The following is a 24,584-nucleotide window of genomic DNA, read 5'->3' as shown; positions in this document are numbered from 1 at the left end:
TTTGAGTAGCTATGTACTGAATGGTACCGTTCGAGAATGGATTTTTACCAGGGAGAGTGATGGGGAAGTGCATTAGGAGCCATCAAAAGGAACCCGACCCCGGATCTTCCAAGAGTAACTGTCAACCTAACGAGAAGGGCTGAACACTTTGAAACGCGCTTGCGCGCAACGTAAAAACACTGAAAATACTTCTCGCCGCTGCCACCACTTTTCAAGGGAAATGTCTCACGCATGCGTTCTTCCGGCTTAGAGCGGCCGGAGAACTTATTTCGCACGGCAGGGAATGTTGTTACGGCGCGTGCGCGTTGTGCGGAATGGCAATAGAGCTCCATAGCGTGACATTTCTGGCGCAGCCGGAAGTGTCCGAAGATTGCTGAACGGAGCGTCCCATTTGTCTCTCCCTTCAACCACTGCGGACACCATGGAGCCGGGAGCTTGAGGGCGGAGCTGGTGCTTTTACCCCAGACATGCTAGCCGGTCCCCTTGGTGAAGGTAAGCGCGATGGGTCCGCTGCTTCCTCCCCCCCCCACTCGCCTCACAGAAGCCGTTGCCCGCTTTCTTCTTCGCTGGGCCGCCGGCCCGCGCTGCCTCACCCGCTCTGACCTCTGTGCTCCCTTCCTTTTCCTCTCTCCCAGGACTGGAGGGAGGCCTGGACGAGGGATCGCGGGTCGGCTTTCCGTGAGGAGAAGAGAGGACGGGGCGGTTGAAGGAAGCGGCCGTAGCGTCCCCTCCACCCCAGCCCCCTCCAGGCTTTGCCTCCTCACAGGGTTGCGACAACCAGCGTGGTTGTGTGTGCGCGCGCGCGTGTACATATATCTGTATACACACACACACACACACACCAGGCCAGGAAGCGAGTCTTTCCTGGTTGTGCGGGGTGGGGCTGCTGTGAGGAGAAAGTGCTCCCTGCGGGGGGAGGTTAAGGGTGCCGGTGGTGCTTCCCGAGAGAGGTCTGTCAGGGCACCCCCAGGATGCCTAGGCAAAGCTAGGCCACGGCGGGGGTTAAACCCTTTCTTCTTCCGCGATCACGGCCACCCGGATAACCTTCCTGCCGCTACAGCCCGAGTTCACGATTGAGCCTGAATCAGTTTTAACCGTTGCCTCTTGCCGTAAACAATAGAGCGGAGGCTGACCTGAAAAAAAAAAAAAAAAGCAAACTCTCTTGATGTAAGTTGTTCGCTAACTCAAAAGCCCTCCTTAACATTATAAGATGAGCAGCCGGACGTATATCGCTGTGTGTTTATGTAGGGATGCTGACATTTACTTTTTTAAAAAAAAAGGCTGGTGGAAAGTGCAGTGGCTGGGAGAGGGACAACTGTGGATCAAGAAGTCACTACGTTGGAAGTTCTTGACTATGAACTTATCTGTTGATACATCAGTCCCTGCTCTCTTTTGTGAAAAGCAAATAAAAGAATAGTGACATTGATCTGTTACACTGATCTTGTACAGGTTGCAATGATAGAATGTGTAAGAAACACTCTAAACACTATCCTGTAGAAATATCAGATATGATTCCTGTGTGGGACAGCAATTATTTGTTCCTTTAAATTAATTGAACATTATTACCCACTGGACTGCCTTGGTGGCTGGTGCTGTCCAGGAATCTGTAAGTTGTGTGTAATCAATTTGCTTTCAACTTATGTGAAACTGATTTTTCTCTAGATTGGTCCTATCGTTAACAGTCCTACACAGGTTTTGCAAACTAAAGGCTGTGTCTTCCTATGTTGAGTCAATCCCTTGTAAATCTCTCCAACAACACCACATTTCAAATGAATCAATTCTTTTACTGTCCAACTTTCACATTGAACTTTGTAATTCGGAATACCATAGTATGGAAAATTTTGGCCTTGCCTCCAGCAGAACCTGTAACTAGAGGACCTTTTCTAGCTTCTTCATAGCTATCCTTCCAAATTGCAGACATGTTTTGATTTCTGAGTTGTAGCCTCAATTTAGAGGGATCATTGGGATAAGGTATGGAAAATCTTTAAGTATGTACGTATTTAGATTTCTTCACTGTCAACATTAGAAACTACCGTATGTCATTCTTCTCTAGTCATTCAGGCACTTATATCCTCTGGAATAGAGCAGGCAAAACAAATAGTCAAGCAAAGAATAGAGGACAATGAATATCATACAGACCTCTCTAGCTTTCAAAACATGACAGTAAGGAGTTACCTCAAAAACTGTATGGAACCGGCCAAATACTTAAAATCTCTGGAAATTAAAGGAACTAGAGGAGCCTTTACCTTGGCAACGTGTCTGGTCCTCCCCTCTGCTGAACTAGAAAGAAAGTAAAAAAATACTCCTTTTGCTGAAAGGTTATATTCCTGCCCCTTGAGGGAGATCGAGACCATAGAGCATATTTTTTCACCTGCCCATTGTATGACATGGCACACAAAGAGACTATTACCCCCCCCCCCCCATGGAAAGAATCGCAGGACATTCAGAGAGATACAGGCTTGAGTTCCTTCTCTTGGATGTTGATACACAGATCACCTGTCAAGTCGCCAAATTCTGTGCAGCAATACTTCAGTTATGGAAGCCAAACTCCAACTAGATAGTAGCTCCCAGTTGTATGGATGCTAACATGTGCTAATGGAATAGTGAAAGTTAGAAATTATAAAGTTTTATACATATGTGATTGGTCTAAGGACTGTAAATAAACTTACTCTAGTCATTTTTTTGTGGTCCTAATGTTCAACTAATCCTTTTGCACCTTCCTCTTTAGCCTTCCTTTCCTCAATGCAATTTTCTGCCGTTTTCTTTTCCATTATATCTAATCTGTCTTTTTGTATGTTATGAACTGCATACTGATTGGACAGATGGGAAGATAAAATACATCTTTGTATGACTTCTTTGCCAATTGGAAATCATTCTCTTTCTCTATATTCTGTCCTAATAATAGCCTTATCCAGGCTATAAGTTATTTATCAGGACAATAAAGCACTGGGGCAAAACCATTTCTTTCAAAATGATCCAGAGCTCTTCATGATCCATGCATCCAAAGGTTTTGCTGTAACAGATGACCAAAATCCTCTTCCACAAACTTATGTAGGGTGGGACAAATGATATTACTTGCAGTGTCATAATTGCAGCAAGGACTCCAATTGGCAGCTGCTTATGAAAGAGTTTCCCACCTGGATTTCAGTTCGTGCTGCTGCAGGTGATATCATGTGCTGTATGCCACATATGTTTGCACAGGAAGATTTTAGCCTAAAAAACACAAATTGATTTTCTTCTGAAAATTTTCGTTGTGCTTCAGTGGCCAAAATATATTTCTTTTCTTGTCACTTATGCCTTTTCCTTTTCTGAATCCAGCTTGACCCTTGGGAATTTCTCACTTCATATATGAGAAAAATTTTTGTTGAACATAACTTGCTTGCATGGGAAATTAATGGCATGCTATATTTACTACACTCGTTTGCATCTCTTTTCTTTGGGATTGGAATGTGCATTCACTGGTTCCAGCCCATGGGTGATTGTTTTGTTTTCTGTACTTGTTGTCAATTTATATACTCTTATTAGGATTTTAATAGACCCAGCCTATAGCTTGGAAAAGTTCTGTCGTGTCCCATCTATTCTTGATTATCTTTTTCTTTGGGTGCTTTGAAAACAGCATTCACTTTGCTTTTTACAGTTGCAGGTTCTTCTTCAAAACATTCTTTTTGAAGGAGTCTGTCAACCTTGCATCTCTTCTGTATAGTCCTTTGACACATTATTTTCATTCTGCTTTTATTTGGTCCTGATCAGGGAATGTATTCCCCTGGTGATCCGTTGGTACCAGTAATCCAAATTTAAATTTCTTTGATTTCTCAGAGTTTATAGATGAGATCCTTGTTTTTTTTTCCTTTTTATTGTTTCCTTCTATTTTTTTGCAATAATAATTATTATCGTTCTCTTTGTCCCTGTATGAAAGTGGCTGAAAAGTTCCATTTAGAATTCTAACCATTTTTCTTTAACTCTTGCTTCTCATCTTTCATTAATACTGTAATTTAAAGATTTTTCTCAGTCATCCACTGAAGGTTTTATTTTCTTTGGACTACAGAAGTGTTCTTTTCATATTGCCCCCTGTTAGCATCTGTGATTTCAGATCTCAGATCGTCTGGTTTGCTAACTGATTTAAGTAATGCAAATTTGTTATTTACATTGTCTTTCAAGAATATTATTTTAATTATATTTCACACTATGATTATTTTAGTGTTATTGAGCTTTACCCTAATTTTTGATGTTAACAGTTTATGTTCTGTGCCACAGTCCTCTCCTGTTCTTGCTTTTTCAGAGAGAATACAACTTCTCATCTTCTTTCAATTGTGCAGTCTTCTTGATTTCTATAATAGCCATGTGGTGACATTTTTGTATACAAATATCTGTTCAGTGCATGAAGCTCATATTTGCAGGCTTTGCAGAAGTCTGAGGTATTCTCTTGTTTTGTCTTATTCCTACACCAGATTCTCTTAAAGTTGATTGGTTTTGCTTTATCTCCTACTTTTGCATTCCATTCACCTATGATAATCACCACATTGTATTTTGATTGTGATCATTGTTTTCATGGATACTAGCAGAAGCACTTTCAATTTAAGTTTCTTCTTCTCCAGCATCTGTAGACAGAGCATAGATTTAAATAATAGTTGTGTTTATAGGCTTTCCATGAAGTTATTCATGGAGAGTATTCATTTGGACTTTATGTTACAGACCCCCAAAGCTTGTGGTATATCTTGCTTTACTATTAGAATTACCCCCCCCAAGCCCCCCACACTTTTAGAATATGTATCCAAAATATGCAAGTGTTTTAGTGGTCCAACTTCCACTATCATGGCCACTCATTAGGCACTGTGGGAGTTATAACTCAGAATACGTGAAGGATACCAGTTTGGGAAATATTGTGTTAGGGGACAGCTTTGTCTTCTGATTGAGTCTGTTTATTGGCTGCCTTTCTCCTCACTTGTGCTGAAAATCTAAGTTGAAGGCCTAGCTTCTTTTGAAAATAAGAGAAATGAGTTATTGATAGAATTTTGTAGTGTTTTGTTACATGTGAGGCAAGCAGCAAGATTCAGTGGTTATCGATTTTTCCAGATTAAATTGTTTTATCTGTTTCAATGAGGTTACTGTTCTTTCTAAGAGCAGTTAACACTGTTGATTTGACATACTGTAATTTAGAGAAGAGACAGCTTGTGGAAGTACACCTACTTAAAAGTACATACTAGAAAGAACATGGCACAGGAGAGCAACTCTGGACTATATGAGGATCCCTAAATATAATACTGCCAAGTGTGTGTGTGTGTGTATTGTGTTTGGATGTTGTTGAAGAGTCTATTTAAATTCTATCACAATTTATTGTAGATATATAGTGCAGTATTAACTTTCAGGGCTTGTACAACATGTACAACATGTGTAATCTAGTTTATGCTAGATCCATCTTTTTATTTGACAATATTTTCTGAAATACAATTAACTGAGTCAGAGTTGTTTGAGAGGGAATTATTGCTCAATAGAAATATATTTTATACAAATTGAAATAAAATGGGTCAAATAAAAGCCGTGTGGCCATTAAAAATACAAATGCAAGAATAGGCAATACTTTTATAGACAGCTAATAAAAAATTAAAAATCATTTTTATTGTCAACTTTATCTCTAAGATTGCAGAACTACATTTAAGACAGGTGTCTAAACCTTTTAATAGTAAAATGAGTATTAAAAACAAATTTGCAGGTGACATTAAAACAATTAAATATTCAAATATTTTAATGTAATGTTGATTTATTTTATTATATCTTATCCATATGAGAGATAATAAATATTACTTTAAAATCTGAAATTCAGCTAAAACCTGTAATGTTGAAAGCCCTTATGGAATATTTTTCCTTTATTTTCTCACTGATGTGGATTTCTGAGAAAATGTTCTAGTTCTTGAAAATTTTCCAGTGCCCTAAGCAAAGTGTGTTCTGATTTAACACAAAATAAGTTATGTTTATTAAACACATTTTCAGTGGAAAATTTCCACTCTATGTCACTGGACCCTCCACTTCATTTCACTCCAGGGAGAAGTCCCACCGCCCTGCAGCCCTTGTAGCTGCTTCCTCTTTCATTCTGAAAGTACTCTGAAGCAGAGTTTCAAAGTGTGTGAAGGGGATTCACCAGAACTGGTGAAAGTCTTCTGCTTTCCCTTTTTGGGTGAGTAGAAGTCTACTCAGGGATGTTCATGGTTGTAGGATACACCACCGTAAAGAAACAGACAGAAGGACCAAAACATTACAGTAGTGAATACTAGGGAGAATAAGAACCTGTTTAAGGGTTTTAGTTGAATCAACAGATGAAAGAAAAAGATTCTCAAAATACTATAGCAACCAAAAGTCAATTTTAAAAAATCTTATGATACCTTAAAGTTACTTGCATCTGAAAAAGTGGGCTGTAATCTTGTGAAAGCTTATGTCAGATATAGGATGTCAGTCTTCCAGATGCCACAAGACTCTGTTGTTTTTTGATGCAACATGGAATTTCTTGGAAATTGCAAAGATCCAACAGCCCCTAATTTTAAAAAAAGTACTGTAAAGGACAGATAAATATTCAAGATTTTTAGTTGCTAAGAAGACTGAAGGTGAAACTGTCAACTCAGAGAATAAATAAAATACAACAATATGATAAAATAGTGCTTTGTATATGTAGATTTAGATAATGACCTAACACTCAAACAGAAGTGCAGTACTTGAATTATGGTTGAAAGTATTGAAAAAAAGAAGGAAGTGGTGGAGAAGCAGGGCTATGCACTTCTAGCACTAACCCTGGACACTGAAGGAAATTAAGATGCCCAGGAACTGAGCCCTAAGATGCAGTGACTCCTGTGAGAATCATTTCCAAATATGTTGTCATGTTATTCTTTATTAGTACATTGGAAAATTAAATAAGGGGAAAAGAGTGAGGAAAAGCAAAATGTTCTGGCACTGGAAAAATGTATTTATTTTACTGTGAATTTTTGTGGCTTAAAATCTATTTAAAACACTTCAGGTGTCTGAAGAAGGGAATTTTGATCGATGAAAGCTCTCACTGAAAACTGATAGTCCTTAAAGTGCACAATGTTTTGCTTTCTATCCTTTTCTTTTCTTCCCATAATTCTGTTTTGGTTTTGCTGCTGTCTGTGGCAATCTTGCCAGAGGTGTTTCAAATTTATCAGATGCTAACTTTCCTCGCATTATTCTGTGCTCTTGTGGGTCTTAAAGTTCTGGAAGTTACCGTAACTCTGGCAACCTAAAACAATCCCATTCAGCTCACAAGTTTGTTGAATTTAAAATACATTATCACTTTCTAATGTATGTCTGCTTTCCAAATAAGTAGTGTTACTCTGTCTTAGCATGTTCTACTTGAATCCTGTCACCCTGTACAGTATTACATGTGGCTAACAGTTCTCAACACCTCCGTTTCTTCAATTTCCTTGACCAGATGAAGTTTTTCATACTAGCATTATTCCTAATGTATAGTGATGGTAGAGTTGGTAATGCTCGTGTATTTCAGAATGACATATTCCAAATGATACTGACTGGAATGTTTACTATTTTAATGTACAGCAGTTCTAACATACTGACAGACATGCAATTGTTTCCTGTTCTTTCAAGCTGGGAATGTCTGGCTGTATGCCATTTTCCTCTCCAGGAAATAAAGTTTGACTCCTTAGGAAATGTGTGGGAGTGCAGGAAATCCTTCTGAATGTATTCATGTAATTCCCACTACTTTCTCTGATAATGGCAAAGGGTAAACAATATTTCTGAGCCTTACGCTTTTTAAAGACCTTTATAAAGTGTTTCTTTGACTTTTTTTCTTCTGGGTGTTGTATCTTATTTAAACACACAGCTTATTTGCAACAATCTTGTTTCAAAATCCTTTTTATGCCACCTTTTTCCGTGCAGAGGGTCAAAGAGCAATTGAATGTAGGTATTTATTCAAGAAAGGCAGAAAAGTTACTTTAAGTACGGTAACTTTTACCTTACATTTTGAGCTCTTTGTAAAGAGCATGTTCAAGTGTGATTAGGCTAATAACAAAGAATCATTTAAGAACTTTATCAAGAAAAGGAATCTCGTCTTTTCTGAGTTTGACAATATATATATGGATACACACAAATATACATATTAATATTTTATGAGTGCATATGTATAAATATTTATACATGCTTGTGTGTTTATGGTCATGCATGTGATTATTGACATTTGTTTGTGTGCATGTGTATAATGTAGACACACACATGTATGATGAAAGAAGCAATTTTAATTCTGTTCTTGATTTCTGAATTTTATCGTTTCTCACTTTTGTAAGTTGGGAATCATAGTTAAGATCCAGCAGTGATGTAAAGGAAATTTTTTCCTGCTGCCTGTTTTGCCTTGTTGCTTCTTGAAATACTGTGTGTGTGCACGCACACATGCAGATGTGCACATGTGTGTCTATGTAATTGTGAAAGTATGGGAAGTAATAAAGTACTGGAAGTGCAGGCAGACTTGAAATAGAGAATGAATTGTAGAATGATTGAATTTTCCCATTTGTATCAAAATCATACTGTGCCCTCAGGCTGTGGCAACAGTTAAAAACTCAGGATGTTTTTAATATGTTATAATCAGAGAAGGGAATCAAGTTGGGCTGTTAGTAGCACCATGTGGCCCATAGACCTCATATAGAAAATCTCACTATACCTAAAGTTACTGGGCTAACTTTGTGTAGAAAAGCAGACATACATTTCATATGTAGAAAGTCAAGGCTTTTCTGTGTGAATGTGACATCCAAGTTATTATGTAAAACTTTTTAAGGAGATTAAAAGTTGGTGATTTTTTTTATCCTTTTAGATTTGTCTTTCTTTCAGTGATGCTTTTGAAATTGTGCCTAGAGTTTTTATTTTTATTTTTAATATTACTTTTAAAAACATGTTGGCTGGGATTATTTTGAGGTAGGCAATAGCCACAGTCTGTTTTATATGCCAGTGCCCAAGTCTTGCATTCTTTGCTGTTTGTAACCTTATTTGGGAGGACCAGAATTCTTTTTGCCCAAAATGGTATATAATACAGATATATTTTTAAGTGCAATGCTTTTATTTATTTATTTCAGGTACAATCTACTCTGTGGTATAGAGGCATTATGTACTCAGAGTGGAGGTCCCTACACCTTGTAATTCAAAATGATAAGGGTCATACCAGTGTACTTCACAGCTATCCTGACAGTGTGGGGAGAGAGGTGGCAAATGCAGTTGTCCGTCCTCTTGGTCAAATCTTGAATGCTCCAGTAGCAGTTGGAAGTGAAAATTTATTGAAAACAGACAAAGAAGTAAGTATTCATTTGCAGATGTTTTATTTCCACTTTCTTGTGTGTAATTGCCAATGAGTTGTCTGGAGCAAGTTAAACTAAAAATGAGGTATTTTAAAACCAGGGTGGATTTAATTTAAATCAGATTGATTCAGATCATGATTTAAATTACTAGTCTGTTAGCATTTTGTTTTTTTTAATCTGGTTTCAATTAAAAAGATTTTTAAAATTTAAATCAGATTTTTATTTAAATTGGATTTTTTTAAAAAATAAAATGTTCACTGACTAGTGATTTAAACCAGGATTTAAGTTGATTTGATTTAAATCAAATCCACCCTATTTAAAATATACTTCATGATTAATTCATAACAAAAGAAAATATGCTGCTTAGGTTCTGTATATTGAAGAAGACTATGTGTCACTATTCTCATTCATATTTGCATTTAAATGCCTTAGTTTATTTTACTTAATTTGATTGGATCTTTGGCATAGTAATGTATTATTTTGGTTAAACTGCTGTATTGCAGAGAAGCTTTCATTTTTGCAGTTTATGATCTGTTACAGCCCACAATGGAGCTCTTCTGCAGTTAGCAATATACCCTCTAATTTTCAGCCCTGCTGGGTAGGGCTTCACCTCTCTTGCACGTGACTTCTCCGACTTCTCCTGTGTGTGCGCATGACACTGCTCCCCTGAGTGCAGAGTTCCATCATGATCGGAACCAAAGGGGCTGCGTGGAGAAAGAGGAAAGCTGCACAGAGGGAAGTACATGTGCACCTTAGAGGGAACCTTGGCAGTTAGTTATTTGTATTATTCCCTCAAATATTTGTTTTGCTTCCTTAAAACTTCCTTAAAACTTGCTTACTCAAGTAATGTACTTTTTCAGATGCCGTACTTGTAATTTATCATTGGAATTGTCTTTTCAATTCAAATTGCATGGTACATGTAGTCAATCTTATTCAAACAGGAAGAGACAGTAGATGTAGTGCGTCCTTTGCTTTGATAAAAATGTGGTTAGATGTATACTGGAGCATAAGTGATCATGGGAAGGGAAAGCCTCAAAATGTATTTCATTCATTCCTAATATGCTGAATGTGCATGTTGATGGAATTATTATTTATTATTAACTATGCACATCATATTTCACAGTAGATTCCAATCCTATTTATACATCTACATTCCAGAAGGGCAAGCTGTAGAAAATATTTGTTTTTCTTTTCAGATAGAAAATAGGCTGAGAAAATATATTATTCCTGTAACAGATGCATATTAAAAAATGCTCAGGAGTCCAAAAGCCCGGTTGTGGAGGAGAACCTTTATTGTAAAGCAATAAAAAAGCTCAAGTGAGAATTAAGCTGACATTGTTAATTGGTTCTTTTCCAGAGAGAGAACAAGGCCCCCTTTTCCCAAAGAAAAACTTCATGAATCCATTATTTATACAGAACCATCAATAAGAATGATGCATTGCAGAGTTTCATACCCTCTTCTGAGGTTTTGTTTATAGTGTGAATTAGACAGATAGGAAGACAAAAGCATTTAGAGAGATGCACTTAATGCATAGACGTGTAAGGTAGAATGAGCAGCAGCAGATCAAGAGGAATTAGTAAATCAGTAAGACATACAGTGGTGCCTTGCTTAACGGGCACCCCGTTTAATGATGAAATCACATAGCGATTAACTTTTTGCGATCGCTTTGCGATGTTCCCTATGGGGAAAAGTTGCTTTGCGATGATCGGTACCCTGTTTCTCTTACCAATCATTGCAAAGTGATGATTTTTTAACAACTGATTGTTGGTTCCAAAATGGCCACTGGGTAAAAAAATGGCCGCCCGCTTTTTTCTGAGACGGATTCCTCGCTTACCAGGCAGCAAAAATGGCCGCCGTATGGAGGATTTTCGCTTAAAGGTGAGTCTGAAGCCCATAGGAACGCATTGAAGGGGTTTCAATGCATTCCTATGGGCTTTTTAATATCGCATAGCGACGAAATCTCTTTGCAGCGATTTTTGCTGCACCGATTATCGTCGCTATGCAAGGCACCACTATATTTCTGAATAGACATGTGTAGGAGTATGCTAGAAGTTAGCTTAGGACCCAAGCAACTGTTTGTATATCTGCCTTCAAACATTTAGCAATTCTTTCACTATTTAGAGGTGTGTATATTACTGTATTAAAATATATGCTATCTTGGAAACACTTGTTAATTATATCGGTTCCAAAAATGAGTAAGGATCCAACTGATCCTGGTGTTGATAGACCTATTTCCTTAATAATTCAAGATGCTAAGATACTTATAGCAATATTAGCAAAGAGAATCAATAGTTTTATTACTAAATATTATTAAAGAACAAACTGGCTTTATAATAAGAAGACAAACTGCAAATTCGACTAGGAGTGTTGTTAAATTTAACAAGAAAACAAAAGGGGAAAGTAGGAATTATTTAACTGGATATTTTACAGCATTTGATTGCATGGAATGTACAACACTCAAAATGATTTTTTAAAAATTAGATTGGGGGAGTAATTTAAAGGTATATAGATCAATTATATTCAGAGAATACCACAACAATATTAACAATATTAACTATACTTCACAGGAGTCAATGCAATTTTGGAATGGGGCTCTAAAGAGGGAGGAAAATTGGTTATATCTCCAAATGGTCCCAGAGGGGGGTGGATACCATGATCTGTGCAGCTGCAGCAGCAGCAGCAGTAGTAGTAGTAGTTGTTGTTTTATGTTATTAGATGTTTTAGGTTTGTATGATTGTTTTATTTTTTTAAAAATTTAGCTTATTATCCAAGCATCTGTTTGTATGCCTGTCTTCCAACATTTAGTAATCCTTCCACTATTTAGAGGTGTGCATATTAGTATATTAAAATATGTGTTACATGGCATGGGGGCAGGCATATAGGACCATTGTAAAACAGCATTTCTAGATGTTAGATTGTATTAATGTGGCCCTTAGAATATTAGTATTGTCTTTTTAATCCTAGATGAACTGTATCTTTGTATCTTTGTCATTGCTGCATTTAGAAATGGTGTGTTGTGGCACAGATATTCATTTAGAAGAGGAACATGTTAGAAATATACTAATGAAATACACTCTCTTATTTTCTTAGGTAAAATGGACCATGGAGGTAGTTTGTTATGGATTGACCCTTCCTTTAGATGGTGAGACTGTAAAGTACTGTGTTGATGTATATACAGACTGGATTATGTCTCTGGTTTTACCTAAGGACTCCATTCCACTGCCAGTTATCAAAGAACCAAATCTTTATGTTCAAAGCATTCTCAAGCATCTACAAAATCTCTTTGTACCAAGGTGAGCAACAGTGCATTGCAAATATTTCCATGTTTGTGGTGTGGCTCATACCCAGTCAATTCAGACAAATTGGTGGTTTGTTATCACTAGCTGTAATAAACTAATATATTTACCTTCAACTACTCTTGAAAAAACATTTTTAGATTTATATGGGATAGGGATGGGCATGAATAACCTCTTCAGTAGTTGGTGCTGATTTGTCCTTAGGATGAATAGTTGTTCAGCAGTTCCCAGCCACCTCCTCTAATGAGTGCCCACTCCAGGCAGAGCCTGGAGGAGGTGGGGCAGGGAAACTGGGGCTCTGCCTTTGAGTGGGCGCTGCCTGGAGTTGGTGAGGCTGGGAATTGCTGAACACTTGTTCATCCGAAGGACAAACTGGCATGAACTATTGAACCAGCGTTTGTGCCCATTTATAATATGGATATAGATAGAGTGGTGCCTCGCAAGACGGATTTAATTCGTTCCACGGTTAATGTTGACTTGCGAAAAATTTGTCTTGCGAAACGCGTTTTCCCATAGGAATGCATTGAAATCTAATTACCGCGTTCCTATGGGCAAAAAAGTCAGAACAAAGTCAAATTTGGTTTACAAAGGGTTTATTAAGTGCTCTTTAAAGCCATACATATTGTGCAGATGATTTCAAAAATGTCAGTCAAAAAACTAACTTTTTAAACATCGTAGAAAAACATTTAAAAATCAGCAAATATGAGGCAGGAACAAAAAACGGAAAATATTCACCTTGCGAAGCATGGCCATAGGAACATTCGTCTTGCGAGTCATCAACCCCATTGCCAAAACCATTTGTCTTGCAAGTTTTTTGTCCTGCGAGGCATTCGTCTTGCGAGGCACCACTGTATTACTTGCTCATTTGGAAATTGATATCAGTTGATATATATTAAGAACACTACAGTATTTGGTTAGCTACAGAAAAGGAGCCAGTTCAAAAGACCTACACTATATGGAAAAGACGTTGAAGGTTAAAAAGAGCTCATTTCAGAAAAAAATAATCTAAATTTTATATATGTGTATATTTCTTGCTGGATTGTTTGTGACTTCCTTTTTAAAATGTTGTGGAAAGTAAAAAAAGAACAAACCTTCTGGTCTTTACAAAGGCAGGAATTTACTTAAAACAAGAAAAAAGCTACCAGAAGCTAATGTAAAGCATTTCTTCTAAAAACTCAACGGCCCACATATTTCTAGTGCTTGTGTTTCTTCAGGAACAGTATCTGGGAGAAAAAACATTCAATACTTTGTAATAGTTAATAAGAAATGTAAGTATTTGGCATAGAGTTCAGAAGAGCATAGCATATCTATATAGAATTCTTCATTGAAGAGTGACAACAGTGTATATCAAATAAAGACTTTATAAACATATAAGAGCTTGCAGTGGTAAATAAATAAATACATATGTGTTATTCATTGTAAAAAATTAAGGACTATTATAATTTTATAAACTATTGCTAGCTACATGCTACGAAGGAGCAGGTGGGCTGGAAGCAACTTCAACTTGGTACTGCCTTTCAGTGCCTCATCCAAGTGGTATAACTTCTCCTATTCATGATAAGGCCACCTTGACTCAAGCCTGAACAACAGTATATCAAGATTAATTTAGCCTACCAGCTATGTATGGCGTTGAGTGAATCTTCTCCATATCCATGACAGTGGAAGCAAATGTGTTATCAAACCGCTGAGAGGTTTACCATGTTTTACTGATACAGTGTGTTCTCCTTGAGTCACTGATTTTTCAGGTCTGTTGTATGTATTTCTGAATTTTGATATTTTGAAAAAGATGGCATGGTTTTTCTTAATTCAGTTGTATATTTTGCTTAAGAGAGTTCCAGCTTCATTTGAAAGGAGTTCTCATCAGTGGTGCAAAACAATCCATTAAAATGTCTTTGACTAATTTTCCCTGTACTTTTTGCAGTATTTTTATGAAGGTGTAAGTAGCATGTTTTCTTCTATACAGGCAGGATCAAAGTTCCAGTCAGATTAAATTGTGTTTGCAAGTTCTGAGAGCTGTCCAAAAATTGGCTCATGAGTCAACCACTATGGCTAGAGAAACCTGGGAGGTTTTATTATTGTTCTTGCTACAAATTAACGATACTCTACTAGCAGCTCCAACAGTGCAAGGTTTGTCTTTTAACTTTTTCCATTTAATGTTTACACGTGTGTCCTTTTGCCTGAACACAACTGAATAAAAATGTTATCCTCTTCATCATACAAAAAGGAAGCATAGTCATAACATGACTGACATTGAAATGGTTAACTTCCATTTTTTGTCACATTTCGGTTGCTAACAGATTTCAGAGCAGAGAGGCTGTATTTTGCAGGCTTCTGAAAAACAGACATTAAATTTCTATTCCCAACTGATGTTCCTGTTGCTGACAAATTTCTTGGTATCTTTCTTATTCCTTCTGCTGTATTCACTCACGGATGCTTTGCACAGTAAGTTTAAGGCTTCGATGACAGTGGGGAGTAATGGTGCCCCTTGGTGATCATGGCAAGTGTGGTTAGTGTAGTTCTACCTATGGACCACCCCACATTTGCATAAAAAGGCAATTTTAAAGGGTGTAAACATATTAATAACTAAATAATACATAGTTATGGGAGTTGTAAATCTGCGTCTACCAGATAAAATTTGAGAAGGAAAAAATGTCAATACCTTTTGAGTTTATTTTTTGGATATGGAAATTACCTCCATGTCTCTTCCCCCCCCAAAAAAAGCCCCCTCGATAAAGAGCCTCTCCCTCTCATTCCAAAATAAGCACTTCTCTCATGGCCACCCATGCCCCACTTCCTAGTTCTCCTTCCTCACCTTTTTGTCCCTCTTCCCTTTCTCATCTGTGACTCAAGCAGGGAACAAAGGCACCTCCTGCCCAAGTCCCCTCTCTCTTCGCTGCACTGCCATCGCCACAGCTTGAAACTCTGGTGGGCCAAAAGACGCCACTGCCATGACAGCAACAACTTTTCAATCCTGGCACCATCTTGGGTGCCAGCATTCCCAGCATGCATTGTGCACTCACCTCATTCAGGCCTCTTTGATACTGATTGATGCTTGGGTCCAAAGGGCTGATCAGTCCTCCAACGGTGGATGCGGAGGAGCAAAGAGAAACGAGCGGGAGTGGCTCTGTTTGAGGGGATCGGACTGATGTACATGGATAAAAGGAAAATCCATCCAGGGGGGCACACAAAATAACTAAGAACTCTAGGTTGCCAACAATTCTGGTTCAAATTAAATTTATCTGTGGGCCCAGATGATTAAAAGAAAACAGCATTGTGTATACCATATTTAATATAATAAATAGAAATTGCAACTAAAAACAACTGGTCATTCCCCCAAGAAAACACTTTATGACCCCCAGGTTGGGAACCTGTGCTTTAGAACGTTGATCATGGAAGGCTGTACCAGTCTTGCTCCCATCCTATTCCAGCCTGTTTTGCTTTGTACCACAAAAGTTGGTGGCAGAGGGTTGGATGCCTCCAAGCAGCATTATTCAACCCTATGCCTTTTTCCACCTGTCTTATCCTTGGAAAAAGCTGGCAGGAGTGAGATTTGCACAGAGAGGAGAATGTGGTGGACTTTACAAGCAATAGGTTGGTGAATACAATTTTTGGCTTCGCCAGCCAAAAATTGTGTGCCGTTGGTGATTTCTTTATGTTTTCTTGTAGTCATGGGCAATGTTGCCTCTATGTTGCATGCATGTGAACTCGCCCAAAGCTCTGTAGGGGTTGCACGCAGGCAGCCAGCATCCGGATTGTCTACTTCCCATTTCAAATGAAGCCCTGCACACCCTCACACACACAGAGTGAGACTCCTACATAGTGGGACAGAAAATTAGAGGGAACTTTGGTCATGGGTGTCCAAATTTTGACTTTAGATTAGAATGTAAGAAGAATCCTGCTATATTAGAGTAAAAGGTATTCTAGTGCAGCATATGTAGATGCCTGCATATGAAGAAATAGTGGGGATAATTATGATGCCATACCGGCCAGGCATTTGGTGCATGGCTGCCTAAGGGAAGATGTGCTCTGTAATGGCAAACCAAGTGAAATTGCCCCAGAAATCATTGTCACCAAGTCTTAGAAGCTCTCATCATCATACTTGCCGTGGGTGAATGATTAGAAAGATGCCATGTAACAGTCTTTAGGTTGATTTGGCAATCTTCTGTTTCCATATCAGTTATAGTTGGTGGTGATGTAGTTGGTGTTTCTAATTGACTCAACAATTTTTGTACTATAGCTGAACATATTTTTTTCATAGGCTCATTGTATGTCAACTTTGGAAAGGGTGATTTAAATTGGCAGAACAGTATCTGTGGGAGTAGGAGGTAGTAAATAACATTTCAGTTACTGCTCAGATCACAAGTAAATCACACCTCCTCAAACAGCTGCCTTAAAATTAGAACACATTCACTGTAACATTTTAAAATGGATCTTCAACATTATACAGTGGTGCCCCTCATAGCGACGTTAATCCGTTCCAGGATTAACGTCGCTATCCGGAATCATCGCTATATGGAATGTAAAACCCCATAGGAACGTATTAAAGTCCGTTTAATGCATTCTTATGGGAGAAAACTCACCGGTAAGCGAAGATTCCCCATTTGGCCGTCATTTTCGCCGCCTCGGTAAGCGAGGGCAGGGCGCGAAAACGCTGCGGGCGGCCATTTTCTGCACCCAGTGGCCATTTTGGAACCACCGATCAGCTGTTTTCTAAACATTGCAATGCGAAGATTGGTAAGCGAAACGCTTACCGATCATCGCAGTGCAATGTTTTGCCACCTAAAACATCGCAATGCGATCGCATTAGCGATTGCAAAAAAGTGTCGCTATGCGGATTCGTCATTAAACCGTGCGCTTGTTAAGCGAGACACCACTGTACTCTTTTGGCTCTCAGTCTTGTAGGCAGTAGAATCATGAACTATTCCTCCTCTGTGATTGCTGGATCTTACTCTTTATCAGACCTTGTTCATACGGAGTTTTCCCTATTTCTGACTGTTGCTGCCCCCACCTCTCCTCCATGAAGACGCCAGAGGTATTAATAGGAACAGTGTCTTATATTGGAGCAACTCAACAGCAATGGAGCCAGCATTGCTCAACTATAATAGAAAGTAGTTCTGTGGGCACCAGGGAGTTAACTACACTCCCAAACAGTTCAGGTCAATGAGACCAGTCCATAACAGTCTCTATTGCTGGGAGGAGCAGAGCCCTGCCTCCTCCATCACCTCCAAGGCACCCTTTAGATGCACTAAACACAGGGGGCTGCAGCAAGGATGCTGTATGAAGATGACTCAGCTGTCCCTAGAATAGAATTGCCTGGGAGCAATTGGTAGTTGGCACTAGCAGTAGTGGCACCATGCATGTGGTATTCCCCCCCCCCAGTCGCCTGTCCAAATTTTACGGGGACATAGCTGGGCTCACCAGTGTACAAAGGTGGAGGAGGAGGTTGGATAGGAGGAGAAGGACCGGATGGCTGATGTGGACAGCACTGCCTGTAAGAGCCTGGCAGTAGCCCCTTCTGTGTTCTCTGCCAGCAGCGTGGCTGCATTGATTCTCCAGCCGTTTTGCCTGTCACCATTTTGCCTTGTCCTGGTGTATTCGGACTGCTTCCTCTTACGGCACAAAGAACTCCTCCCAACACTCAATGTTGGGATCCCAGCAATGGATCACCTCCCAACCAGCAGTTGAGTGTTCCAGCTTCGTTGGAACCTCCTGGGCCTCAAATGCTTCCCAATTGACAGCGTCTGCTGAGCAGTCCTTCCTCCTCACTCTCCTCTTTTAATCTCCAGCCCTTCATGTCTGCATGTGCAGCCTCTACAGCAGTGGTGTCGAACTGTGGCCCTCCAGATGTTCTTGGACTTCAACTCCCAGAAGCCTTCACCACCACCTCTGCTGGCCAGGATTTCTGGGAGTTGAAGGCCAAGAACATCTGGAGGGCCACAGTTCGACACCACTGCTCTACAGTGTCATCCACATCACTGCCTCAGTCTACAGATGAATTGCAGGACGGGAATTTTGCCCTTACTCTTGGGGAGGTGGAAAGCCCACTTCTCCTCGTAGAGGGAGGGAGACCAGTCTCACATTGACACATAAAATAATTCTCTTAGTAGGCTTGTGGATTTGAAATCTACATCTAATACTAAATAGAACTGACTGCTGAAGTACAGTGATAATAAAAGGTGTGTCAGTATGCAGTAAACAGCGAGTGTTGTTGTAAAGCTGGATGTTCCCATGAGACAATTTCTTGTTAAGATCCAAAAATACGGAAAATATTTTAGGAGGTCAGAAGTGTTTTGCAGAGCTGCCGATAAAATATTATTTGGAGGTAGGTTTGAAAAATATATTCTTCCCTGCTGTGTTCCTCTTATAGGTGGTATTGCTGAGAATTTGGCTGAGAAGCTGATTGGTGTGTTGTTTGAAGTCTGGTTGCTAGCCTGTTCCAGGTGCTTCCCCACACCACCCTATTGGAAAACTGCCAAAGAGATGGTAGCGAACTGGAGGCATCATTCCGCAGTAGTGGAACAGTGGAGCAAAGTAATCTGTGCCCTGACTGCTAGGTAGGTGAAAAGATTTCATTTCACCCTGATAATGCACTGAATATTCTGCTTTCTGAGTGGGATGTTTTAATGGATCCCATCATCAACATTATGCTTCAGAGAAGTGGGGGGCAAGGTTGTTCTTGTCTCTCTCAGGTGAAACATTATGTCCCATCCAGTCACATCTATTAAAAATTACTTGTGAATATTTGACTTACTTCTCCTACTTAAGTACCTACGTAGTGTTTTTAGAGGGATGTGTTTCTTGGGGGCATATTCCATGCAACATACTTTATTTCTATGAAATATATCTCATTTTTCACAGGTTCTACCTTTTTTGTGTAGACTAATAAGCACATCTAGTGATTGGGACATAAGCAAGTATTTCTCTTCTTGTTTTGCTATGTAAGCTGATACTTCCTTGTTTGAATATCCTTGTTAGCAAAGTAGACCTCAGGGACATCCTGCAGCTCTAATACTTCCAAGAGTATGCTATGAGAGAAGCTAATGAGGGATAAAGAAATAATTAAACTTCACCAAAATCCTTTCTTTAAATAAATATTTTATTGTATTTTTTTCTACTTTTCTATCTGTTGCAACCAGAGTGATTTATTACAATATGTGCCATTCATTTCATCTTATATTCTCTAACATAATATTAATCTAATATATTCTATTTAAATCACTGTAGGTTTCATCCATGCATAAAGAGGTTCCCATTTATTATTTTCCAGTCTATTATTTAGTGTATCTGTCAAAATATCCATTTCTGCCAGTTCCAAAATCTTCTCAATAAATTCCTTCTTTGTTGGCACCTTTGTAGTCTTCCACTTACAGGGATATACAATTCTAGCTGCAGTTATCAGGTGTAAGGTCAAGTAAGTCTTGTTTTTTTCAAGTGTGGCTAGTAAAATATTTAATAAGAAAATTTCTGGTGTCAAAGCAATTTTAACCCCTAAAATTTTCTCTTATCATTTCCCAAAAGTCCTTGGCCTTAATGCACATCCACCACATATGATAGAAGCTCCCTACTTTCTTTCACATTTCCAACACTTATTAGAAACATTTTTATACATTTTTGTTAATTTCTCTGGTGTTACATGCCATCTGTAAAACATTTTGTATATATTTTCTTTTAAATTTATACAGTTAGTCATTTTAATATTTCGTTCCCAAATTTGTGACCAGGTACTTAATTCTATATTATGACCTATATTTTGAGCCCATGTTGCCATGCAATCCTTCACAATTTCATCTTCCATTTTTTACTCCATTAAAGTATTATATAAATCTTTAATCAATTTTTCCTCTGAGTCTAGCAACCCCTTATCCAAAAGTATTTTGTCTTTCTGAAACCCTGTAGTTTTATCTTTTACATATCTTGATTTTTTTCAAAAAAACAAACAAAAAAACAAAATAAAAAAAAACCCTTTGGCCAAAATGGTATTGGTCAATGTAGTGAATTGCACAAGAGTAGCCCCATTGGGTCAATGGCAATTTTCTGAGGCAACTCATCTGCAAGTTCCATTAATTGAAATACAGTAGGCCTAATCTAACTGTCTTACTTTAGCATGCTAAACTGCAGTTAGAATAAGCCAAATTGAATCAGTGGAACTTAACAGAGAATTTATTTTATTTATTTATTTATTTTATTTATATCCCGCCTATCTAGTCAATAGACCACTCTAGGCGGCTCACAACAGGGGTACAACAATGACTAAAAACGAATTTACAAAGAAGAAAACTTTCAACCATAAAATTATAAACTAAGAAAAAGAAAAAAGGAAAATCAGGATTAGCTAAGGGGGGGTGGGGGGAAAGGCCTGCCGAAACATCATTGTTTTTAATTGCTTTTTAAAAATACCCAGCGAGGGGGCCGCGCGAATCTCCGGGGGAAGGTTGTTCCAGAGGCGAGGAGCCACCGCCGAGAAGGCCCGATTTCTTGTCTTCTCCTTCCGGGCCTCCCTCGGCGTTAGGCTCCTCAACCTCACCTCCTGGCTCGCGCGAGTGACACGGGTAGAACTTGGTGGTAGAAGGCGTTCCGCCAAATATCGAGGCCCTAAACCGTTTAGGGCTTTGTACGTGAGCATCAACACCTTGAAGTCGATGCGGAATCGGATGGGCAGCCAGTGCAATGCGGCCAGAGTGGGTAAGATATGTTGGAATTTTTTCACCCCACTAAGGAGTCTGGCCGCCGCGTTCTGCACCACCTGAAGTTTCCGCAGCAGCCTCAAAGAAGTTGACCAACTAAATCAACATTGATTCATTGGGCCTATTCCAATGTGATTTACTATGCCAAGCAACAGGATTTTAGCCACTGTGTGATATTTGTATGCAATTTTTTCCACAAATGACTTTAGTGAAATAAGGGTGCCTCCCTTATAGTTACAGAGTGAAATCAAATAGACATAAAAACCCACTGACACTCTGACTTGTCCTCCAGATTGCTGCGTTTTACGTATGGACCATCATTTCCACCTTTTAAAATTCCTGATGAAGATGCCGGCCTGATTCCTCCTGATATGGATAATGAGTGTGTGGCCCAGACTTGGTTTCGCTTTTTACATATGTTAAGGTACTGTACACAAGAAGACATGCAATGTTACCTGCATATGTATCCAAAGCTGATAAGCCCTTGAGGTCATGGCTTGTTGGTGTAAAGTGCCACTGTATGTTCTACATATATCCCAGTTGACAAAATAAGGTCCTTTCCTTTATCCAGATGCTGTTGATATTGTTGGACTTATACTGAAAATAAATAATCATTTTTTCCAGTGCCTGAGGAATGCTTGCCTTGAACTAAGTCTCTGCTGTTTTGCCCCATAGTTATTCCTAGAGTAATTGCCTCTATGCCTTGACTCACCAGAATGTCACTGTCAGCTTCAAACAGATTTCATTCTGTAATTCTTCATACCTTTCAGCTTTTTTCCTAAAAGTCTCCTGAACCATCCATATAATTCATCCCTTTTCTTGATGTATCTGTGTGTCTGGACACTGTGTTGGGGTGTGGTCTTATTTCAAAGCCCTTGAGAACAAACCATCTGTCCAAATGTGATTGCTATTATTAGTTCCAGGATACAAAACAATTCACTATCTTCATTTGCTGATCACTGCTCATCAGTTTAATTCTATCAGATTGCTTGCTTTTCCATACATCTACATGTTGATATTGCCTATTATTTTCTTTTAAAAATGTTTTTTAAATTCTCAGTGCATTGTAGATACTTTTTATATTCATTAAATGCATTATGATTATTAAAATGTCATCTTCTTCCTTCTTGTAGTAATCCTGTGGATTTGAGTAATCCAGCGATTATAAGCTCTACCCCCAAATTTCAGGAACAGTTTTTAAATGTCAGTGGAATGGCTCAGGAATTAAATCAGTATCCCTGCCTTAAACATCTGCCTCAAATATTCTTTCGTGCTATGCGTGGGATCAGTTGCTTAGTGGACGCATTTCTAGGTAACAGTTTACATTTTTAATAAGATGTTGCTTGCCTTTTTATAAACAATCTAATAGATTTTTAGTTTCTATATTAGTATATTTAACACATCAAATAGCTGCTTCCAGAACATTTTGAGGTTCTCTTTGCAATTATGTTTGCAGCTGAAATGTGTTCTGTTTACATCATTTGGTAAATTGACCTGTGCTACCATATATTAAACCGCCTTCAGGTCCAGTTAAAGAGTCAAAAGATTGGTGTGGATGGGCAACTTTTATGGCAGTGAAGACCTGTTCAGCAGACCATCAAGCTCTGACCCACAAACCTTCCCAGTACTTTTTCTGGAATGTCTGTCCAGTAAAATAAGTTTCTTATCATGGTGGTCTACTAAAAAGTGGTTACTAATACACTAAGCTAAATGGTTTAAAAATCATTCATGTTCCTGCTTGTTGTTTCATACAGAATTTTCTTTGAAAGTGTTACCTGCATGTCTGTTGTTAATAAAAACACTTGTCTATTTTTATATGAAACTATAAATGCTTTAGTAAATGTAACTCACCTCATTTTATAGAAGAACTGTTTTCTGGAAATATTTCCATTTTGGTGCATAATATAGTAGCAATATAATCTCTTTCTTCTCTAGGAGTTGCTGTTTTTACAACCAGTTGGTGTGAAAGATTACCCAGATATGGTATTAGAATGTGTTGTACTCTTCTGGGTGGCAAGAATCTGGGCAGATGGGTGATGATTTTAACTGTGGTTGGAGTTTGAATGACCTTATGAAAGTGGCAGTATTCTGTCTCAGCAGTAACTTTATATTACATTATCTGTTTCCTATAAAATAAAATGTATGTTTATTTAATTTAATTTTCAAAATTGTTGACATTTAGAACCACTTCTCTATCATAGTAAAAATAGGGTTAGGTTGTAACAATGTGGGCTATATTTATATATATATTATAGATATGTTTATGAAGAAAGGGATAGAAAAGAAGCACAATTTTCATGGTCCTCAGTGCCTTCTGCATCATTTCTCTCAGTACAACAAATATACATATGCATAACTATCTGTCAGATCTGTTTTGATTTGGATTCCCGCATTGATCAAGAGGTTGGACCTGATGGCCTTATATGCCCCTTCCGACTCAGTTATTTTATTATTCTATGATTCTATATTATCTTAATTATATTGTTGCGTAATTCTCATATTCTCGCAATGACAGAAGATGCATGCTATCTCAAAACAGTAATGAAATCTTTCATTTAAAGTTCTAGTGAAATGAATATCTAACAAACCTAAGACATAACTGTGATAGTTACGATTCACATCTTTATATGTGAGCATTGTGTGATTTGATCTCTTGTAAAAACTACAAGACAACTGTAATTCTGTTGTTGTTGCTATCATAGTTAGAGATGACTAAAATCCCTTAAAGAGTCGGACACGACTAAACGACTAAACACACACACACAAAAGCCCTTAAAAGTTGAGAAACAAAAGAAGATCTCACATAGGCTTTTAAACATGACAGATACTCATGAAGCATTGCTTGCATCTTAGTGTTTTAGGGTAACTATTAAAAGATGCTCGGCTGCTAAAGAAAGCAAAATATCTACCTATCGTAGTACAGATATCCACCATAGCCTTCCAGTCCTACTGTTTATACTAAACTTGGCAGATGTCTCATCTTGTAATAACTGAAAATGAACTGTGAAAGAGTTAGACTCTTACTGAAGCAAAGTAAACTGAAAAATATGCTTATAGTATTTTAAACAATGCTGTTTAAATTTTGCTGCAGCAAGTGTCAGCTGCCATTAAGAATAAAAGAATGACAGAATTCATACAGTATCTTAAAATTACTTTCTTATTTAATCCAATTTTAAAATCTGAATGTTTTCATAAATACTTCTTTATAACAGAATACTGCTTCTTTATTTTATAAAACTAACAGTACTTTCCCTTTTAATTGTGCTAATTGTTCCCTTGTCAATTGCGTTACTAAGGCAGA

The 24,584-nt window shown here is 38.3% G+C and overlaps 1 protein-coding gene across 9 annotated transcripts in view; it reads left to right on the top strand.

The window, feature by feature from the left end:
- The first annotated feature begins 246 nt into the window (after positions 1-246).
- The window catches only part of RALGAPB (Ral GTPase activating protein non-catalytic subunit beta), a 74,405-nt gene continuing 50,067 nt past the window's right edge, over positions 247-24,584 (top strand). For 5 of the 9 annotated variants that reach the window (XM_078393264.1, XM_072997054.2, XM_072997053.2 and 2 more), the window contains exons 1-8: positions 247-492; positions 9,084-9,299; positions 12,394-12,596; positions 14,563-14,726; positions 18,967-19,153; positions 21,576-21,707; positions 22,417-22,595; positions 23,219-23,266. In XM_078393264.1, the coding sequence (XP_078249390.1) occupies positions 9,114-9,299; positions 12,394-12,596; positions 14,563-14,726; positions 18,967-19,153; positions 21,576-21,707; positions 22,417-22,595; positions 23,219-23,266 (1,099 nt within the window). In that variant the 5' untranslated portion in view covers positions 247-492; positions 9,084-9,113. The remainder of the gene's footprint in view (positions 493-9,083; positions 9,300-12,393; positions 12,597-14,562; positions 14,727-18,966; positions 19,154-21,575; positions 21,708-22,416; positions 22,596-23,218; positions 23,267-24,584) is intronic. The other 4 variants (XM_020782420.3, XM_078393265.1, XM_020782419.3 and 1 more) reach the window with 1 other exon arrangement.

Source organism: Pogona vitticeps, chromosome 4 (assembly GCF_051106095.1).
Source record: "Pogona vitticeps strain Pit_001003342236 chromosome 4, PviZW2.1, whole genome shotgun sequence".
Lineage (NCBI taxonomy): Eukaryota > Metazoa > Chordata > Lepidosauria > Squamata > Agamidae > Pogona > Pogona vitticeps.
This window is presented reverse-complemented; position numbering and strand designations above follow the sequence as displayed.